Genomic DNA, 23684 nt, shown 5'->3' on the forward strand with positions numbered 1-23684 from the left:
TCAAAGTGCATCTTGATTCCACTACCTCCCGAATAAGCCAACTAATCAACATAAAGCTAGACGCTTTATGCCTGAGCTTATCCGTGCAAATGTGCACTTGAATCACGTTAAATATATATATGTATATATAGACACTTATATACACATATATATGTGGCCCACTGATGTATTATCCATTGCGGCTGGCACTTAAATATTTTTCTTTTTTATCACGCATCTGCTGTGATGCAATGGAAAAAATAAAAATAGTCAAGAAACTCGGCACAAGGAAAACATCTTACAAATTTTCCATAAGCAGCAGCAGCAGCAGCAGCGACGACTACAAATAGCTTTGAGTGCTTCATATGGGCACCGCACCTTGCTACCAGCAGAAGAAGCAGCAGCAGCAGCAGGCCAATCCGCGCTAGACATGGCCAACAGCCCAGACAGACGGGCAGTGAGAGCCGTCTGGGACTAGGTCTGTTGCCACACAGCTTGGCGACAAGCATTGGCTGTGGCTTTGGCTCTGGCTCTGGCTCTGGCTCTGGCTCTGCGTCTCCCTCTCGGTCTTTGGCTTTGGCTTTGGCTTTGGCATTCCATGTCACAAACGCAGTTATTTATGCGCTTCAGACCAAACCGACTGCCGGCAGTTCTATGACATTGTCACATGAACATGTCGCGTTAACCTTTCGCGCCAAAAACAACAACAACAACAACAGCAACACGAAACATATACAACATCAGCAGGAGCTCTTATAAATAAATGTTTCGAGAAGAACAAATCCTTAACTAACAAAAAAGAAATGAAAATTAGAAAAAATAGAAAAACTTCTTATTCCGCACTCTATGGAAAAACTGTCAATATTTTAATTGCCAAGCTTGAAAGTGCAGCCGGTTAGCGGCAGCAGCAGCAGCAGCAGCTCTCCACCTGCATCACCTCTTTTAAGCTAGTTGTTGTTGTTGTGATTGTTGTTGTTGTTGTGATTGTTGTTGCCATCAACGTCCACTGCGTGTGTCCGCATTCTGCGGGAAAATCATTTTTATATACCCTGTTCTACATATGAAAGGGGTGTGATGATGTATGAGATAGGTAAGAATAATGGCTTATCCATGCATCGCTATTCGTATATCGATAAAGGAATATTATTACTATCCAAACGAAAATAGAAATGTGAACAACGTGCCTCACACATATAATGATTTATATGATATATAATTGGAGGTATATACTCTCCTATGAATCGATATTTATCGCCAAATTGATATTATCAAAGTAATACAAAATTTTAATATCATTAAATTGAATATTATTATATTATATATTATTATTACAAGATTTATAATTACTTTATATATAATCTACAGTTCGATATTTATCGATAGAACTATTTTATTTTATATATTTCTATATACCTATGGAATATTTTTCAACCTCTGCCCTAAGTTAAGAATCAATGTTAAAATAGTTCAAATTCTTTCACACACTCTTTCTAGGGTATCTGCTAAGCTAAGCATTCACACCTAGAATGCACTTGTTTCTTCTTATTTTCTGCGACTTTTCCAATAAAGTAAATGCTGCACGATGCGTGTGTCGCATTTTGATGCAAGTATTTCGATTGGTTTTTCGTTGGCCTCAACTAGTTTTTTTTTTTTTTTAGCTTTACATTTCTTCATTGATTTTTTTGTTATTGCTGTTTTTTCTTTTTTTTCGGCAGCAACTAAGTGAACGATAAAAACGTCAAAAACAACAAAATGCTCTCGAAATTATGGGCCATAATCGACGGGCCGCGCATAACAATAATCGGGCAGCAAAGTTTTCTAATTCCATTGAAATTGCGTCGAGACAACAGAAAACTTAATTAGGGAGGGGGAATGGGGGCCCCCAATAAAAATTACGTATGCAAAATGAGACGCAGACGTGGAGGGGAGCTGTCTGTAGATCAGACCCCACGCACCAACGTAACTGCATTTGCTCAGACTGCGTCGCGGACTCAATCAAGATCTAAGAAACTGAATTGGGATCTGGGTCTGGGTCTGCTGCGCAGTCCATAAGACTCCAAAACAACGAGCAACTTTTGATTCAATTTTTGATTCAATTTAAACAATTAAAAACACGTGCAAAGTCTATAAATATGAGAGACGAGAGGGCTGCATAATAGAGGCCTGGCTAAGAGCATTATGCAGTCACATTCTTAGGCAAAATAAGGTCAAGAGTTGATTAATCTGGTATGACGGAGCGTTAAACGTAAGACTTTTGTATAAACAAAAAGGCCAACACCTTGAATTAAACAGAAAATTGTAATATAATATAAAATTATGTAGAATAATGCATGAAGGGGTTTCGAATAGGGCATTTGGGACAGACGTTATTTGAATAAATGTATTCAACTATCAAAAAGTAACACTTTACATAGATTTTTATAATGATTAGAGCAAGTTCTATTTATTTGTAAAATAATTTGAGCAATTTGATTTTCTTTTTATTGCTAAATAATTTTGGAATAATGATATAAACAATGGCATGAACTTGTCATTTCCATATATGATTATATATATTGTAATATATCTAAGAATCTCCATATGGTCGTACTTATATCAAAATAGAAAAACTTGTTAGTCTGCCTGTTCTGATTATAAGTGGGAGACAATTTTTTGATATATATCGCAAGCGTCATTGGACTCTATAAAGTGTAGAAACGATAGAGCTCGTAAGAGCCTATTATACCTGATGACTCGATTTTTTTAGAAGTTGTATTAATCCTTTTATAAACTAAAAAAAAAAAAAATTAAAAATCCTTTTCAGTTTTATGACAATTTTGCATTTACTATCGCGCTATCCATCTATCTATCTCTTTCCCTTTCTCTCTCTATCTCTATCTTCTTCTATATTTGTCTATCATGCTAAAAAGAAATATATAATGGTAACCTCACCTGCCACTAACTGCAACGTTCGCTGTCAAAGTCAAGCCCACGAAATACTCACACACACAATCACAATCACTTACACACTGAGCAACCGAAATCTCTTAAGCCTCTAACTGGAAACTAACAATAAGTAAATGCAAAGATTTAAATCAGCTACAGATTTGTTGCGGCCACAAAACGAAGAAGAAAATAAAAAAATAAAAAAAAAATAAAACGTTGCAGCAGGAGAGACATGTGGAGTACGCTGAGTGTAAAGCTTAGGAAAAACTTTGGCCACAAACAGGAAATCCTACACACACACACAGACAGAAATTTTCATTGCTGTGCAGCAAATTATCAAAACGCCAACATCTTTTTGACAAACTGCAAACAGCCAGCGTGAGAGAGAGAGAGAGCGAGGAACCCCTTCTAGCCAATGCTCCCCGCTCTAGTCTATAGAATCAAGTGCAGCGAACAAGTCGCAGCTGTCTCTGGTGGTCCGCACATTTCTCACTGAAGAGCGCACGAGTTGCCATTTGATACCCTATAGTCAGGTGGGGTGTGTGGGGTATGATAAGTTAGTGATAAAGTTTGGCACAGGAAAATGTAAATAAATGTATATGATTTTTCGATAGTGGTCTGTGCTCTAGGGCTGAAAAATATTATATTTTTGTTATCTATTTTGAGTTCAAAGCATTTGAAAAAGTATTCTCGATTATTTTGAAACTATTTCATTTTTTGATCGGGAAGGAATAAAAGGTGCAAATGGTTCATTCAATATGATTTATAACCAAATGGAATATATTATACATAAATTAAATAAAAATAAGAAATATATATAATGCAATATATTGAGGCTCCACAATATTTAAATATAATATTTTTATATGTAATATATATTCGCCTTTTAGTTTCTTTAAATTTCCTACAGGGCATCTAGTCGAGCAATCACTCTCTGCACAACTTCTCTAAAAAGTATTTTTTCTTCGTATATTTTTCTGATTTGCTGCGATCGCAATCGGGCGCTGCCTTCATATATGTGGAAGAGAGAATGTTTCGGATTGTGTTTTTTTTTTTTTTTTTTTTTGTGTTCTGTTCATTATTTACGGAGCAACGTCCATTACACGGCTCGTTGTGAGAGATGCGCTGCGACGATTGACGTGTCTTACTGTAATTTTTCATGCAATGATCTTAACTTATGGCATCCGCATCGCCTCTCGCCTCTGGTCTCTCGCCATCCGACTCTCGACTCTTACCTCCCCACTCAACGCATCGTTGACCTATTGAACCATAATAAATGCCGTCTTGTCGCACATGTGCCGAAAGGACCAAAAAGAGACAGCGTTTTGTCTCTACTACCAAAAATAAAAATAAATAAAAAAAGAATGAAAACTCTACCCAAGTCACGTTCTGGTCACTTAGAACCTGTTCTTGCCGCTACTTTTCTCGCATGAATCATTATTTGTGATGCCGAAAGCTTAAAGGCAGGAGGCGGAGGAGAAGGACGAGTAGGAGGCGGAGCAGGAGTGCGCAGGTATTCTCGTGTAGGACTCTTTGGGACAGCTGCAAGTTTGGCCAGTTGGTTACTCTTTGGGCGCAGTCGCCTCTGTCTCGTTTGCGATCATTTGTGATTGATACTATTTATTGGTTGTTTGGATCTTAGCCGGGCCAGAGAAGAAGACAGAGATAGCAAGAGAGAGAGAGAGAGAGAGAGGAAGACAGAAAGGGGCTATAAACATTTTACGCATGTGTTGTAGGGTTGTCAAGTTGACTGTGGAAGTAGATGATAAGAAGTGAATGAATATAAGCATTTCTAATTTATATGAAGAATGTATAGTTTATTCATGGAAAACAATGTATGTATGTAAGATCATAACAAATTATGAAAGCTTGGAAAAGTGTGGCTTCTGAAGATTCCGAGTGTTTTTAATCAAACCAAAATGATTTGGATTTTGCAGTTTCTCTTATGAAAAATAATTTATACAAATTGATTCCTAAATTAAATTTTGAATTGAAATTAAGTTAATAATGCTGACAACCCTCAAATCGCACTGAAGTCCCTCTCTAGAGCCCCATTTTGCTTTGGCTTACCCTTTCTTATACTAATCGCCCCATTCAGTATGTAAGCGTCTATTGATGAAAGAATTTCACCAGCGGCTGTCGTTGCCACTTTTTTCAATTTCTAGCGCTGCCCGGGCAGCTGTTCAGCTACAGCTCCACGGGCTTTATTATAGATTAAACGTTTATCTCTGTGTGTATGAACAGGCATGCGCGTATCCGGCGCAAGCTACAAGAAAAGCGTGCGAAAAAGTGGGCGTCCTCGTCTTGGCGCAATCTTCGACCTTTTGATCTGTTTTCTAAGCCAGCGGCAGCAGAGTCAGCAGCAGCAGTCGCAGCAGACGTCGACTGCGACAGCGACAGCGACTGAAAGTGTTGGTAACATTTTTGTTTTGTTTTTGTTTTTATTTCTGCTGCAGCATTTGCGGCAGTTGCAACTTCCTTTGCGTGCCAAGTGCAAATGCATTACACTTTAACGTTACCTTTAATGTTGCTGCTGGCCCCCCTCTGTCGCTCTCTCTCTCTAGATCTCCACCTGGCTGGCCCCACTCGCAACACGTTGCTGTCGTCTTGATTTTAATTGATTTTTCGGCTTGTTGTTGCACTCGTCGGTAAAGCTTTTGTGATTTTTGTTGTTGTCTGATATGAGAACATGTTGCTGTTGCTGTTGATGCCGCTGCTGATGTTGTTGTGGTTGTTGTTGTTGTTGTTGCCATGGGCGAAAGTTGGTCAGGCAACAGTTGGGCAGAGTGAAAGGGGTTGTATGCCTGTGGGGTAGGGGGCTAACCACAACAAAACGTGCTGGCTAAAGTCTTTTCTTCTTTTGGCTAAGATTGCTTTTGGGTTCGACTAGGCATTTATCAAATATTTTGAAAAATAATCGGCTTAGATTGGATAGATAACTATGAGTATCTACTCAGAATAGTTTTTACGATTGTATTATGTATAGGTATAGATTTTTTATAGTAATACAGTCAAATCTATAAAATCAACTCCAGATTAAGTATACGAGATGCCTACCAGCCAATGGAGCTTAAGCCATTAAAAAATCACGTTTTTACTAATAATTTAAAATTTTAATTACAAAATTAAATCAATTCAATTATTGAAAAAATTTTCAAATAAAAAAATTTTTTAAAAATATAAATAGTAAAAAAATAAAGAAAATATTTGTTGTTCAAAATGTAAATACAGTGGAAGAAATAGCAAATGTCGAAAGACGTGACAAAGTCAAACATACAACTTAGTGAATCAGACTATATACATATATTCCCAATTGATATAGGACTTTAAAATTGAATAATAATACAAATTATCAGCTTTACATAATGAATCTTCGATTAGGTCTGTAGAGCTAAAACTCTTATGATATTTATATTCAGATATACATGTATATATATTTGTATGCCTATATCATCTTCAGCATTTACCCTTAATGAATGAAACCAGTTCCACTTGGGCATTGATCATACTAAACGCTAGAAAGTTTGCTCTCTAATTTAAGCCAATCAATTATTCAGCTGACCTGCCAAAACAAACAGAAAAGCAAACGTCTTGAAGTTGCAACATGCAAGCTGCAACAAGTGGCAACTCCATTAAGAAAAGCAAGCCGTATGAGTGTGTGTGTGTGAGTGTGTGGAGGAGCTGCATTTGAAATGGACTCCTGCCTTTTGGCAGCCACCAAAATTTATGGCGTCTGTCATCAATTGAAATTAGCAATTTTGTTTAATTGCAATTTACTATTATTGAGCCAACAACAATTTCCGCTATGGCCGAGGATGATCAACGTCGTTCGGTCGATCGTCGGTCGTCGGTTGTCGGAGGAGTTGTTAATTGCACTTGTGATTTACGTTGTCGAGTGTCAATACACGCAATCCCCAAACGCAGATCGTGGGCTGGATCATGGTTTTCAGTTTAAAGCGAATGCACTTTGATTAAATGCATCTTCTCTCTCTTTCTCTCTCTCTTTCCCTGTGGTTGCGTGATGAAAGATGAGGCTGCCCAGAAGAGTTTTAGATTGATGTTGTTGCAGGCGGCGTTGATGGATCATTAGAAAGTGCATCAGCTCACGCCCACCAAGATAGTGTGTGTGTGTGTGTGTGTGTGTGGACCTGGGTTCTGGTATCTAAATGCATTTGACATGTTTTTGCGGTCACATTCTGAGGCATAAAACTAATGGTACTGCAAACTACATACATTTAACTTTGGAAATCAAGTAAGAGGGCTTTGGCGAGCATGCTCGACTGGCAGATGCCCTGTAAGTGTCAACGAAGGCAACGAAGGTAAATATATTTCTAAATATATTATAATCAATACTATTTTATATTTATTTCTCAATATATCTCAATATATAATTATTAAATAAATAAATAAAAATATTTTCTTTATAATAATACAAACTGTAAACAATAAACCATGATCTTTTATTTTTATATTTATTATAAAAACAATTGGATTACATATTATTTTTCATATATGTTATATTATATATTTTTAAATTTTTTAAAGGATATCGCTAAATAAAAAAATATAATAAAGATAGTAATAAAAATGATTCAATTATAAAAAATTAATGATTATTATAAAATCTTATCAATTAAATATTTCCCATGTTTTTCGAACTGTCTTCTCAGCAAAGACACATCGGCCGTAGTTACAGGGTATAAGAACTATCATTCATGTTCGGTACTAAAGAATTTTTTACGATTTTTTAATGTTGAAAGCTTTGCATAACCGTAAAAAATGCAACAGTCGAGCCGCCGTCTCCCAAAAGCTGTGAACTGGGCTGGCTGCGCTAGCTGGGGGCGCAGTCACAGACGATGAGTCAAATGTTTTATGAGCCCCAATTCGAATAAAACGCCTAATTATAACGGTAAGCGTAGTTTTGCACGTCCAGGCATTAGTATTGGTGAGCTTTTGAAAGCTCTATGGTCTAGTAGACCAACGCTAGGGTCGGGCTTCATATGCATGATTTGCGTTCGTGCGAAAGCAACAAAAATAAATACAGAAACACTGTCACCTCAGTTGACATAAATTGCTCCATATGAATTATATGCACAGAGACCACACAGCTCTTAGAGAATATGACAGCTGGCCGGCAGATAGAGAATATATGTATATGTATGTATGTTTAAGTTTGTTGGTGCCTGCGTCTCTTTTTGAAGTTGCAACAATATGACCAACAGCCGGCCGTCGCCCCTGCCCCTCCCCCTCTCTTAGCTGCAGCGACAGATGAGAAATGTTGGCAACTTTATCAAGAGCACAATTTAAATGTCAAGTTGATGACGTTACGTGTCTGTTGGCCCGCAGGCCGGAGGATGTTGGCGTTGTCGCCGTTCCCAGTTGCCAGTTGCCAGTTGCCAGTTGCCAGTTGCATGGACCACAGCCAAGACAGATGACTTTAGCAGCTGGCAAAACGCAAGCCACGAAACGGAAGTGCAGCAGTCTAAACACATTCATATACAGCGACTGCTGCTGTTTCTGTTGCTCTCTGAGCAGTGCATGGGAAGTGCTAATCGGGCACAGCACGAAACACGACCAAAAGGCGTCTGCCTGATGAAGATGCGAGCTGATGATGAAGCAACGCACCAGGAGGGCGGCAGCGAGGTGCGCGAATGCAAATGTTCCAGACATAACGAAATGTGATTGTGGCAAATAGAAAACACACACACAATGCGCCTGACTAGTTGCTACGTAAATTATCATATACTCTGGGAAACATGAAAGATTATGAATAATATATGAATGTAGTGGGCAGTGCAAAAATATGAGAACAAAAGCTGAATAGAAAGCATAAATAAGTCATAATTTAGTTGCCTCGGGGCATCATTTGGGATGTTTGTTGAGTTACCAGCTACAAGTTTAATGCAACACATTTAGTATGGCTTAAGTGGGTGCTTAACAGCTATTCTTGAGTAGCCAGAAAATTATAATCATAGAAGCGTATTATCTTAATGGCTTCATTTAGCTGTTGCGGCAATTAGCTAATTTGTTTAGCTAAAAACTTAGGGTAGGATAGGCAAAGAAATTATGTCTGCACAAAACAAAAAAGCGTTTTAGAATGGTATATATATGAAATATCGGCTCACTTTCTAAATTCTACAACCTATATTATTTTATTATTTATCTAAGTTCTTTAAAACTGAACTACTCAAACCCTTTTACATATTATCTTACATTACAAATTTTATATTTTCTTTAACTGTGTGAGAAACTTTCTTAATGTTATGAAAATATATCGAAAAATATATTCAAATCTATAACCCTCTCAGCTAGGGTATTTTTAAGTTTAGTTCTCCGCCGAACTTCCACTTGCGATTCTGTTTCTCAGTTGGTGCAACTCACGCTGTTCTCTAGTTATGAATGATTTGGGTGATTCATCATTGGCAGCTAAAGCGCAACAATGAAATGATGTGTGAATTAACGTGAATAAGGGGCAATGCTCGTTAGTTCAGCTTTATAACATGATTTGCTCAGTTGTTGCTGATGTTGCTGTTGTTGCTGTTGTTGCTGTCGCTGTTGTTGCTCTTGACCGGCATGCAAAAGGGCTCGACCGAGCGACCGAGCGAACGAGCGGATGAGCGAGCGATTGCCGAGAGTAACAAGATCATTAAAGTGCCGCATTTGCCAGCATAACCCAAATGCAGACACAGTAGCCACTGCAGTCATAAATAAGGCAAGAATCTCCTTCTCTCTACCTCCTCTTTCTTACTCTAGCTGTCTCCTTCTCTTTTCCGTGAAAATTATGAGTGAAGCGCAGGCTTGAGGTGAAAAGCATCGCAGCAAGTGAACGAAGGGAGGCGCGGAGGTAGGGAGCAACAGTCGAAAAGCAAAGCATGTTGTGTCGTCCAACGGTTTTGGTTATCTTTTTGTTGTGCACCGCCTCGGGAAGTTAGTCACACATGCGCGGTGATAATTCAACACGGCAACATTAAATGGTAGCAACAACAGCAGCGGCGGCGGCAGCAGCAGCAGCAGCAGCAGCAACATGTTGCCGGTGTCTTGTTAGAGCTGGCAACGGCAACAGTTGTTGTTGGCGGCGCGAAATCGTGACAAAGTGCTGCCATTGTTAGGCGCAAATGAAGAAAATGCCATTGTGGAAAATCTCCTGATGCGCGAAAAACAATTGCCTCGCTTGTTGCAGTTGCTGGTTGCAGTTGTTGCTGGTTGCTTGCTACGCTTGTTGCATGTTGCTGCTGCCGTGAAAACGTTTGGCGCACGTTTTGTAATCAATCAATGCGCTGCTCCTGCTGCTGCTGCTGGTGGATAAGCAACGTGAAAATTGTTTTGGCCAGTTTTTTTTAGGCTAAACCAAAGCCTAACGAGTTGACATTTGAACAAACAGCACATGTGATTGCTGGGAAGAGAGGGTGGGAGGGAGAGAGAGAGAGCAATGGGAGAGGAAGTTGAGTGAAGTTGAAAAATATGTTCGGGTGAGCTTTGTCTATGAATTAAGAATATGTAGATCATATAAAGGTCTGGGTAATATAAGATGAGAGGCATACAAATAATTGATAGATAAATAGATCATATTAAAAGATACATATATGATTGGAGTGAAGAAGATGAGAAAGCTAGTTGAATAAACTTCAATAATATCAGGTAAAGTATTTATACCCTGAACCCATTTTCAATGGGAAATCAGGGTATAATGGTTTTGTTAAAAGTATGTAACAGACAGAAGGAGGCGTGGCAGACCTCACAAAGTATATATATTCTTGATCAGGGCGACGAGCTGAGTCGATTTGGCCCTGTCCGTCTGTCTGTATGACCGCGTCGATCTTAGAAGATATAAGAGCTAGAGACTTGAAACTTGTTTCCTAGGTCCGTATGCATAAAAAAATCGATAACTACTCTCGATATTTTATTATCGAATAAAAGCCCTGTCGAAAATTAGTTATTTTATTATATCTCCTAAACATTTAGAGCTTGAGCTTCCAAATTTTAAATGTAGACTCTGTAATAAACTAACCCTTCAAGGTCGTTGACCCCTTAAGGTGACCTTCAAGGGCCTTCAAAGTCATTGACCCCTCAAGGTCACTAACCCCTCAAGGTCACTGCTGCTCTCACTTCTCTTTGCACTGCAGCCCAATCGCAGACGCTGCTTACATGCCTGTGGATGCATGTCTATGCATGTATGTATGTATGCATACAAGAAGTGCAGAAAGATTTGAATATCAGCTTGAAGGGTGCAGGGTATCTCCTAGTCGAGCAGTCTTGACTAGAGCCTTTTTACTTGTTCATATAAATATTGATCTATTATTATTATTATAATATATGAGAGCATATAATATATAGATCATATAATACGAGTAATAGATTAAATATAATATAGTATAAATATAAATAGTTTATATTAAGGGATTGAAGCAAGATGACGAAGGGAGCGAGAGAGAAAGAGAGAGAGATAGAGTTAGATATAATGCTTAGTTCCTAGTTAATTTCTTTGCCAGCTTCTCAACTTCTATCCTCACAAAATAAATTCGAAAAATCGCTGGCTTAGAACAATTCTCACAGTTTCTCATCTCTCACGGAGCCACTTTACGATCAGCTAAAAATCACAGCTACAGCAATAATTTGAACAAGCTCAGCTAATTTTATTCTTGCTTTCATCTTTTACACTATGACGATCTAGCCAGCAGTCACACCTGGCATTCGGTTCGCTAGTGAATAAAAAAGAATGAAAAGCTATTTATTTTCATCGAGGCGCACATAAAAACACAAAGTTTTCCCTGGCAGTCAATGAAAACTAAGCGCAGACAATTGCCAGCCATAAAGTTGTTTGATATTCATTCATAAAAGACAAACGAACACAAATAAACGAAACTATAACATAAATTATAAAACCGAAAAAAATGGAAAATTGAAAATCGGATACAGGCGGACGAACGGACGGATGGGCGCATGGATGGTTGGGCCGCAGCTTATGAATGAAATGCAATTGAATTTATGTTTACTTCACGAGATTCTCAAACTTGGCTAATTTTATGGTTAGCTAATTTTTATGAACCGCTAAAGCGCTGCGGCAACGTGGAAAACCCAAATCACAGAGCTCCCAGAGCTCTCAGCGTCGGCTCCGCGCACAGGCCACAGACGTTACAGTTGCCGTCAGCCATTTGACCCTAATGAACTGACATGCCGCAGCGACATGCCTGTTGCTGCCAGCGGGCAGCGGGGGTGTGCGGCGTGTGCGACGTGGGCGCGGTGCGGCGCTTGCGCATCCGCGGGGCGCCCACCGCCTAGCGCACTTGGTTCATGTTGCAACTGAGAAATAGAGAGAGAGAGAGAGAGAGAGAGACGCACACACACAGTTTATTGACTGGAAATAATTTATTAATTACTGTGTGCCTTTTTGTTTTTCGTGCATTTTTGTGTGTGTGTGCGTGTGTGTGTGCTGCATACCTCGTAATTCATTGCAAATGGTTTAACGAGGCTACACACTTTGCTTTGCTATGAGATCATCGTGGGATTTATGGAAACCAGAGCATTTCTCAACAGAAATAACAACTTATTGATAATATTTTCTTTTGGTTTTAATTAAATATGATTTTTGGCCAATGTTTTTCACGTCTTTAAAAGGCTTTAGGAGTTTAGGTGTGCCTCTGATGTACCGAAGAATGACCGAATTCACAATAAGAATAGCATTGAGATCCGCATTGAGGTAGATTCAGATCAACGTAAATAAAACTGACGTAAACAATTGACTGATTTGAGTATTGTTTTTAAATTTATTTCTCATTTATCTCAACTAAATTCAAGACCATCTTATATTATTGAAGACAGCATTTGGTAGACGTTTTATCCAGAAAAATTGAAAAGCTTTCTATTAATCTTTATATACTCTTTAAATATATATTATAAATATATAAAATATATTTTAAATTATTACAGGGTAACTCTCTAGTCAGCTCTCTAGTCAATCTAGCTTTCCACTCATATTTTACATTTTTATATTTTCTTTAATTAATTTGATTTCCTCAAACAAAGTATATAATACTTAAGCTGCTGATAAGCTTTCTATATTTTTTCATTCTTGGGAGCCTAAGATTAAAGTTATATATATATGTACATATATTTTGATTAACTTTTTTTCTGTATTTGAATGTTTTGTAAGCTGGCTTATTAAAAATATGATTTCCATTTACAATTCTCTGTTTCATTCATGCATGTTTATGAAGTGTCAATAAAAGTGCAAATGAGGCATACGTCGATGTGACAAAGTTGCCCTTAAATTGAGCTCAAACTCATATTTTTATATTTACTCATATATATAAATGAAATTTGACTGCATTCAAAAATATATAATCGGAAGAAGATAGTGAATGAAAAATTTGTTTCAGTCAAAGTACATTGTGTAATTTTTGTTTATAGGTTCCGCCTCTTTAAAATAAATAAAAATTCATTTCATTGAGAAGAAATTGATGAGAAATACAAATGAAATTAAATAAAATCACATGAAAAAATTTTGACATGAAATAGAAACAGAACTTTTGAAGTATCTGAAATTGATATAAGAAAGAGAAAAATAAAAAAAAAAAAAAAAATGCAGAAATCATAAAAATTGTATATAAAAGGAAAAATATTCTTTGAAAATGTGAGCTTTCACTGCAAAAATAAATTATGAAAATTGTAAAACAAAAAACAAAAAAAAAAACAAAAAAAACAAAAAAGAAAAATTTCAGCAGTTTAGATTTTTGTATTTATAGAATAGATATACAAATGTATTTATTACATTTAGTCAGCATGATAATAAATCTGATTTGGCTTGGCTATGTTATGATGACCTCATCAGCTGAACTCTATTGATCCCACACACAAACATCATATAGCTGAACAGACACGATTATTCCACTCCATAAGTTCTTTGCCCAATTTGGCTGAATGTGGCCATAAATCTCGGTGCCTTTGTAGCGATTGCAGCGAGCGCTGGCAACAGCGATTCGCACTCGAAGAACATTTGTGTGTGGCAGCAATTAAAATCACACTGCAGCCCGATCGTGTCTGCAGCAGACGTGCTTAAAGGCCATCTTTTTGGCTTTGTTTCGTTTTTGTTTTTGTTTTTGGACACTTCTCCGATAGAGCAACACAAACATGGCCAAGATAGAGATACAGAGTACAAGAAGCAACTGCAGCTCACAGAACGTGCGAGGCAGCTCATAAATTGGTAAATCAGAAAGGTGTTTTATTATGTGTATATGCTTCTCTCTTTCACTATACCTCTCTCTCACTCCCTCTCTTGTCTAGAATTTGTGCAGCATGGATGGCTCTAAATTGTAAGCAAATTGTTCCTTGTTAGTGAGGACATTCATTAGTGTCAAATGCTTTGCATGCGTCCTCTCGCTTTGGCCAATTTCACTCTATTAACTGTTTTGGCCAGAGCGACAATTCGATTTACAGTTAGACGCTTTATGTCACAAGTCGCTGGGGAATTATTTGAAATTTATTGCCACGTGAGGCCGAGGATGCTCTCTTGCTCCATTTCCAGTCATCATTCGAGCCGAGATGCGTTGACAGGCCAACAACCACTTGTCACAGCAGATGCAGTTGCTGTTGTTGCTGTTGTTGTTGCTCCATTTTGTCCATTTAGACGCTTCTTGATTACCTTGCTGCGACATTGCGACTGGCCAGCCATTCGAGTCTCGGTCCCAAGTCTCGCCCCAAGCGTATAAAGTTGCTTTTTGTATTTGCAATTTTCTGTCTTGTCTTTGGCAATTGTGAAAAAGATACTAGCTACATACACACACACATACACACTTGCTGTAAACTAAAATGTTTTCGATTCAGTTTTTTTTACCTGTTTACTATAATATTTTGTAATTGTTTTAGCCTAGTTAACAGCTGAAGCATCTCAAAGCGTTCGTCTTAAATATAAAGTTAGATTTAGATGTTAATATAAATGGTATATGGTATAAATGATGGGTGAAAGATGGTATATAAGAGATATAAGATGAAGAGCGAAGATGCTAGATACATACATAGATGCATATATACATAGATATATAAATATATAGATACATAGATACATAGATACATAGATACATAGATACATCGAAAAATAGATACATAGATACATAGATACATAGATATATAGATACATAGATGCATAGATACATAGATACATAGATACATCGATACATAGATACATCGATACATAGATACATAGATACATAGATACATAGATACATAGATACATAGATACATAGATACATAGATACATAGATACATAGATATATAGATACATAGATACATAGATACATAGATACATCGATATATAGATACATAGATATATAGATACATAGATATATAGATACATAGATACATATATACATAGATACATAGATACATAGATACATCGATATATAGATACATAGATATATAGATACATAGATACATAGATACATAGATACATAGATACATAGATACATAGATACATAGATACATAGATACATCGATATATAGATACATAGATACATAGATACATCGATATATAGATACATAGATACATAGATAGTCATCCAGACACATAGATGCATAGATGCATAGATTCATAGATTTATGAGGTAGAATACTTGGGTTGTATCTATATGGCATATACTATAGAGCATACTATGAATGTTATGAAGTGAGGTAAGATTTGGGAGTAAAATATCAACAAATTGATCTATCATAATTCATGTCGTACATTAAGATTTGATTTTTCTTTACACCAGACTATTTCCAGATAGCTAATTTTCAAACTGTACCCAATTATTTTCCCATGTGCAGCTCAAGACATTCTCACAAAATGAGACAGAAACTGGGGCACTTAAGGAGCTCATTTGCATTAACAATTTGGCAGTTGGCCTGGTCATTAGCGTCGACAGCGATAGCAACAAGAGCAGCAACAAACAGTAGCACGTGCGTTAGGCTCGCAAATTTATAACCCACGCAGAAAACGTACAAAAATTTAGACGTATATAAAAATCGAAACCAAAGTCTTTGCCTATCTAAGAAATTAAGCAGCAAACGGCGCATACATTTAGCCGCTGGTCATATTTTGTAATCAGTTCCATTTGCCGCTCACCGAAAGACATACCACAGCAGCAACAGCAACTGCAACCACAACAGCAACAACAGCAACCACAGCAATGTCTCAGACAGCATGGAGCCGACGAGGCGATGGTGTCCAGTTTTTAGGCACCGCGCGAAACCACTTTGGCAATCCAAGTCAAGCGGCACATATTTTCCTGCCGTCTGCTGTTGTTGTTGTTGTTGTTGTTGCAGTTGCTGTGGTTGACATTTTTATGGACATTGGTATGCCCAGCGACTGGGCAGACCCCAAAATAGAGAACGAAAACAAAAACAAAAACAAAAATCAATAAAAACAAAATCAAATCGAAAATCGAAATGCGAAAATTGTCATTGCCTTGCCCACCTTTTGACTGTGCTTCATCTTAACTTTGAATTTTGCGTTTCGGCCAAAAAGCCTGATTAGTGCAACAATTTGAAATATTTGTGTTAAATGCCTCGAAATTAATTGCAGTTGTTTGAGCTCAGTCGAGCGGCTGCCTCAAAGTCAACCATAAAATGAAGTTATATCAATTTGGGGGAAAAAAGCAAATGATTTTCTGCTTTGGCGGCGCCTTATATAAAAAGTCTTTCAATGAGTCAAATAATTTGATTAGGTTAACCGATTTCGGATGGAAATGGAGGAGCAGTAGATAGAGATAGAGTAATAGAGTAAGATGGAGATGGAAAATACTAAACATAGTAGCTAATGAGCTTCGAAGCCCATTAAATGAATGATTGCCATATGTTACAAAATACTTTGAATTTTTTAGACGATTAAGATATAAAACCCTTAGTTTATAGAAATTGCTGTTTAACTAACAAAAGCTATGAGTATTTAGTGTATTTAAATTTTATTACAGAACAATTTAATTTCATTTTTTTTAATTTTTTTTTTATTTTTTAAAGTACCTCTAGTGAGTCTTAATAAACAAGTTTGGTATTTAAAGAAATAGAATTCTTCAACATTTTTAAGTAAAATATTTGTGGTTATATAAATAGATTTCATTAAAATTTAAGAAAAAAAATTCTGGCTTATTTACGAAAAACACTTAAAAGGAAAAACTTTATAATATCTGCTAGTCGAGCATTGCCAACTAAGGAAATAAATTTTCAAATCAATTTAAATCAATTTTTATTATTAAAACTGACTTGGCACATACGTCAAAGATTTTGTATCTATATTTTTTCTTAAGCTGCATCTTAACAATATTTTATTTTTTTTCACAGTTTAGCTGCTTTCAGCGCCAACTTTTCACAAAGCTCCATAAAAGTCTTTGAGCACGTCAAACGAGTCGCTTAATCACACTTTTCATAGCTAATCTAATATCTTGAGCCGCTGACTGGTCAACAATTTTTCTTGCAGCCAGGCGGCGTGGGTGTTGGCTATGAAAGTGGTTGCATTTGTGAGGTTGCGGCTGCAGCTACTGTGCGGCTACTGTTGGGTATGAAAGTCAATTGTCATTTGGCTTCAGCAGATAGTGAGATGTAACGATAAGAGCAGCAAAAGCAGAGAAAGAGAGAGAGAGAGAGAGAGGGAGAGAGACTCGGAGAAAATTCAAAAGTTGACAGATTAAAGTGTCAGATTTATGGTCAAAGAATGTGCTAAATGCTTAGGCATTGCTGCTCAGTGGCTGCCAAACTGTAGCATTAAACTAACACCATAACTAACAGCAAACAATTCGTTAATTAAGCATAATGGCCAGTTGCTGTTGTTGTTGGCTAAGCGGCTTTTGTCGCTTTGACCCCAAAAGTGCACAACGACAGCTTGCAACAAATACCTTGCAACATGCTGCAAGCAGCTCAAGCCTCTTCAATCAAGCTACATTTGCGACTCTTGACCCTAATGGCTTTTTTGTTGTTGTCTGTTCTTTTTTAATTTTTAATTTTTTTTTTTTTTTTTTTTTTTTTTTTTTTGTAATTTATTTACTTGTGATTATTTGTAGATTTTCTCATTTTTAGTCAAGTTTCGCACCAACAAAGTTTTCGTTAGGCATTAAATAATTTTGAACATTTATGCCGTCATAACTTAAATTCCAGCCACGTAAGGTCATAAATCATTTGTTTTCTTGTCAGGCGACTGTTAAGTTTAGCTGTTGACTGCAATTGTTTTGCATAAATATCTTTGGCAGTGCTCTGAAAATGAAGGTAGTACGAGATCTAGATGTGGGCTGTAGTATCCCTGCCTTTGTTTCAGGTGATCTGGATATGAGTTATAGAGTAGAGTTATTATTATAACAAATGTCTTTTGGGCAAGTGTTATTGAAGTTGGAGTGGATATTTTCTAAAGCTATCATATATTTATATATATATATATAAATAAATATCTTTCAATATTTAAAAAAAAAAAATAAATAAATATCAAATATTATTCACATATTCATCATCATATCATCATTATCACTCTAATCATCATGGCATATTCAAGTCTAATTTTGTGTTCTATGCACACCCACTCCGCCCATTCATCTCACACGGAGCTCATTATCTGTTGCCATTGTAACCAGATATGCCTCATGGACTGCAGGCAGTTCGCCTTGAAGTTCAAGTCTTTGTTTTTTTCTTTTTCTATATCATTTTTTAACACCCGACAGACAAAAGGCGAAAAAAACTGTTATATTACAAGCTGTACTCAAATAACAGTTTATTGTTTTGTAACACGGCTGGACAACAAACCCAAAGTGCAGTTAAAAGAAACCACTCGACTGGGCTCTTCAACTACAATATTATTCTTCGCTTTTCTACACACATCTTCTCCAGCTGCTTCTTCTATTTCTTCGTTTACAACAGCTTGAGCGAGGTTTTGTACTTGAAGAGGAACTCGAATTGCATGAGACAATTTGAATTTGAATTTGAATATTTAAGTTATTATAGAGGAATTTTAGTTCATTATTTGAACTGCTGACTGAAAGGTGGAACTAATTTGGTTCAGTTCTTGTTATTCAGAAATAGGGTTAGTTTATAGACAAGTTTGTTTTTATATCAAATAATTTAATCAATGATAACAATATTTACTTAAATAAATTATAAAAATTGGCTCATTTAGCTTTTTAAACAGAACCTTGACTTTGGTTGCTCTGTTCCGTAGAATTTAGTTTTTTATATAATATGTAATAATTAAAGACAATTTAAGTGTAAAGTCTGTCTATTAGTTATTGCAAAGTCTGTCTAAAGAGTCAGCTAGTTTTTATATTTCATTGCAATTAAAAAATATATACGTATATACATACATACATATATGTATATTAATTACAAAAGCAAAAATTATATTTCAAATATTTGAATAAATATATATTTTCAGAATTATTTGCTTCTTCTCGCGAGTCGCATTTTTCAATTTTCACTAAAATTTTGCCATGTAAAATATTTGTATATATTTATTTTTAATTTTTGAAGGCTGCTTGCCCCTTATTAGCTTCAGGTAGTTAATTCTGGCATTTTATGGCTGCTTGGCTACTAACTTGTTTTTCGTTCTCCTCTTCTGCTTCTCTTAGCTGTCAGTTAATTAGCTAATAAGCTAAGGTAGAGCTGTGTAATTGATTTTCCGAAGAACTTCGGCTACAAATTTCAGCTCTCGACTCAAGTGTATTACAAAGCAGAGCTAAAAATTCAATTATGCGCTGCTCCTCTCACATCAAACGCCACGCCCACCTTGGCGCCCTAAATGCACATCGGTGTTTTTTTTTTTTTTTTTTTTGGAACACACCAATCGATCAGAGTGCGTATAGGGCATATATCATGCATATGCCACATATATATGCATAAATACATGGGCATAGTTTCTGGAATTTCTTAGCTTTGTTCTTAACCGCACTTGAGTGTAATTTCTTTGTAGCATGCCAAGGTGTGTGTGTGTATGTGTGCGTTATAAATAACTTTTCCTAAAATTGTTATTAAGATGGATTTTTCTAAATTTAACATTTTCTAATAATAGAACAGTTTTAATGTTCTGGAAATAGTTTGATAATTTTCTATATCAAAATATTGTAAGATAGATAATCGATATTTATAAGGGAGGCAAATTTATTTCACTTGGACCTGGCGTTAAATCTACTTTGAGCACTATCGAAATTAACTAGGAATACTTTTATATTAAGTTCGTACTCACCCTCGCAGGCAACAGTCTCGTCGTTCTCGTTGACCAGCTCCCAATCGCCATCATTTTCGGCCAGACGCAGTGCAGCCAAATCCTCCAGCTGCTCGGCATTGACATTCATGCCAAAGTAGCCATCTAAGCACTCCGAGCACTTGACACCCATGACGCCCTCTTTGCAGATGCATTGTCCAGTTGTGGCATTGCAGTTGCCCAGGACAGCGGCGCCCAGTGCATCGCAATTGCAGGGCACGCACTGGCGCTCCACGTGGGCGTAGCCCACGTCGCATTCGTTGCACTTCTGGCCGGCAAAGCGCGGGCGGCACAGGCACTGGCCGTCGGTGCTGTCGCAGAGGCCGCTCTCGGAGCCCTCGGGGTGGCAGTGGCAGGGCTCGCAGCCGACGGCCGGGTCACCCCAGTAGCCTCGCTTGCAGCGCTCACAGTGCCAGCCCTCGGTGTTGCCGTGGCAGGTGATGCAGGCGCCGGTTGTGACGTTGCACGGGCCGCCGTCGCACTCGCAGCGTCGACACCTGTTGCCCAGTTTCAGAGGGTTGCCATAGTAGCCGTCGTCGCACACCTGACAGTGGTCGCCCGTGTAGCCCTCGGGGCATTGGGTGCATATATATTCCGCATGCTCAATTAGCTCGAATTGGGGGTTTAGATCCATGTAGTTGTAACTCTTTAGCTGACAGCTGGGCGAAAAGTTGTTCGAATCCTCAAGCAGTGGGCAGGCGCAGCGTTTGCAGTCGTGGGGCGTGCCTTGCAGTGGATTGCCATAGAAACCAAGCTGGCAACGCTCGCAGCTGCAAAGAGATGGAAGTGAGAATGCAGCATGAGGTGTGTGTATTGACTAAGTTGTATTTGGCCTGAGTGCGAACTCAAACCAATCTGGTGGGAAGAGTTGTGTGTGGATGGTAAATGAATTTATTAAATTTGTATGTGGTGTCCTGTGTGGTAATTGGTGTGTGTACATAATAATAGCCACCATGCAATCCAATTGCACTTGCTCTCTTTTAGAATACGTGCAAACATATGAAATTGTCAATGCTCATAATGTGAGGTCTGTAATACACATGCATTTGTTCTCTTTTTGAAGAAGTATTGTATGTGTCAAACTGTATTGGATAGGAGAAAGGTATAATGATTCCGCTCAACTCTGATTTGCTTGTATGTTATCCATTTATTCCTTATTATGTGACAGCTCTGTACGAAGAGCATCGCTTGATTTTTGTTCTGCAGACAGTTTTATGTGTCTAGGCTGTGTAGTATGATTAGTTGTGGATGCTATTTTACTTGTGTGTATGAAGAAGAGTAAGTTAAGAGTCTGCTATATATTTTGATGTTACTTCTATGTGGTAAGAGTATCGTACGCTCTTTGCTCACGTTCACCACATTATGTAGCGTAGACACGCACCAGTGTCTGCGACGTACAGTATGCCAGTCTTATAGTTAATTTGGATATTATTTGGTTTGTGCAAATGATAAGTAGCAAATAATGCAATCCACTAGCATTTGATCTCTTTCTAAGGAAGCTTATGTAAATTACAGCGTAAGAAATTGTTTCTTATTTTACTCTATCTCACTCTTTGATGCACAGTTAAATTATCTGTTCTCATCTTTGAAAATGGTGTGGGTCTCTGCTAAAAGTGCATTTTGTACTGGGTGATATATGTAGCTGAGTGCAGTGCTAAGCAATTCAATCTCTGAAAATGCATTTTAATATGAATTTAAATCTTACCGCTCTCCGTAAGTGTTGTGCATGCAATCGCCACAATTGCCGCTTTGCAGATCACACGAATTCGAGTGGCCATTACACGGACAGGGTATGCATTTGCCCAGTAGCCGATGATCCGTGGTGTTTTCGTAAATGCGCTTGTAGCCAAAGGCGCAGCTCTCGCAGGACAAGCCCGTGTAGCCAGCTGGGCAAACGCATTGCTCCACCTGGCTTGTGGCCTGGCCACCCAGCTCCAATCCACCCGAGTAGATGACGGCATGCTCCAGCGACGTTTCCACCTGATCTGTGTGATATGCGGCACGTATGAGCAGCGCATCGAGCGAGACCAGCACGGAGAGGAATTGTGCCCGGGTCACCGGCTCGCCATGATAATCACCGCCCTCGGTGCGTCTGAGGCGCGTCTTTATATCCTTCACAGCGGGCGGCACATGATACCAGCCGTGCTCCGTCAATGGGACATTCAGTGCCAGCTCCAGACCCTCATACGACTCATCCGCATAGGCTATCTTGAGTCCATTCTTGGCGCAGAGAATGACATTCGGTCCGGTTGTGGGCTTTCCCGAGGTGTCGCCCCGCATGACAACCCATGACAGCTGCAGCTGTAGCCTGGCGCCGTAGCTGGTCAGCCGATTGCCCAGATAACCCGCCGGCGCCTGCCAGTAGATGGCCTCCACCTCGTCCAGCTCGTTGCCAAAGATCAGGCGCTTCGTTTCGGCATCGACGGCCACGGCTATCGCCTGAGCCCGCTGTATGTCCGTCAGTCGCCAATCGTTCAGCGTTTCGAAGGCCAACGTCTGCAGCTTGGCGCTGTGGCAGGTCTCCGACACATGCGAGCACCAGCACCGACTGCAGCCCTCCGCCTTCTGCTCACTCAAGTCAAAGTAGCCCACGGCACACTCGGAGCAGGTGTCGCCCTGCACATGCGCCTTGCACTGGCAGCTCCCGGCACAGGCGCTGCCGGGCACAGTGCCACGAGAATCGCATTCACAGCGTCGACAGTCGTCGCCGTAGTAGTTCGGAGCGCACTCCTCGCAATGGGGACCCTGAAAAATATGGAAAATATTAATTATTAAAATTATTTATAGTAGAATCCCGATATTTCGAAATGGCAAGGGGCTCTTTTTTTTCGATTTACCCAGAAATTTAAATTATCGATAATTATTGAGAACGAATTTGTTTTCAAGGGAATAGAATTTTTTTTATTTATCGCGATTTTCGATTTAGCGGGGTACGAATTATCGAGACTTGAGTGTATTAAATATATATCTTTTTTTATTTTATTTTCATCGCTACCGTTTCAAAAATTTTAATATTAATTACGATATTTTAATCGATTTACATATATCGGATATAATACAAAATATTCTTAATATAAGTAATTTATCAATTATTAAATAGTTATATATTGTTATTTTTTCGAATATTTAATCATTCTGTTTATCGATTTATATCGAACTTAAATTCTACAGATTTAATCGAATTAATCACATCACAAATTTAAATATTTTGAAATTATTTCATTTTAATTTTTGATAATGCATTTTTTAGCGTTTCTCAAAGTCCACAAATAATAGATTTTCACTCAAACTGTGGAAAAAGAGTCTGAGTGTGACGGCTTTGGGCCTGACCTTAAACGAACTCAGACACAAACGTTTCGTTTTCCGCTCTCGTTACTCCAAGACTATTTTGTTGAGCTCAATGAAGTAAAGCGTCTCTTATGTATTTGTCGGTATGAATGCACTCTTTGTTAAACTCATCAATAGCTAGGGCTCCATTGATCTCTTTTTATATTTGATAAATAAATGCTTCATTTATTAACGTATCCGCAATATATGAAGTGACTATAGTCGATAATTATCGATACACAAA

At 38.0% G+C, this 23684-nt stretch overlaps 1 protein-coding gene across 2 annotated transcripts in view; it reads right to left on the reverse strand.

The window, feature by feature from the left end:
- LOC6576440 (laminin subunit alpha-1) overlaps positions 1-23684 on the reverse strand; it is a 100487-nt gene that overhangs the window by 39905 nt on the left and 36898 nt on the right. For both annotated transcript variants that reach the window (XR_006357285.1, XM_002002394.4), the window contains exons 4-5: positions 21819-22858; positions 20096-20883 (exon numbers count right to left, since the gene is read on the reverse strand). Coding sequence is in view for 1 of the 2 variants with exons in the window: in XM_002002394.4 (XP_002002430.2) it covers positions 20096-20883; positions 21819-22858 (1828 nt within the window). In the remaining variant the exon portion in view is untranslated. The remainder of the gene's footprint in view (positions 1-20095; positions 20884-21818; positions 22859-23684) is intronic.

Source organism: Drosophila mojavensis, unplaced genomic scaffold (genome assembly GCF_018153725.1).
Source record: "Drosophila mojavensis isolate 15081-1352.22 unplaced genomic scaffold, ASM1815372v1 contig_36, whole genome shotgun sequence".
NCBI classification, from domain to species: Eukaryota; Metazoa; Arthropoda; class Insecta; order Diptera; family Drosophilidae; genus Drosophila; species Drosophila mojavensis.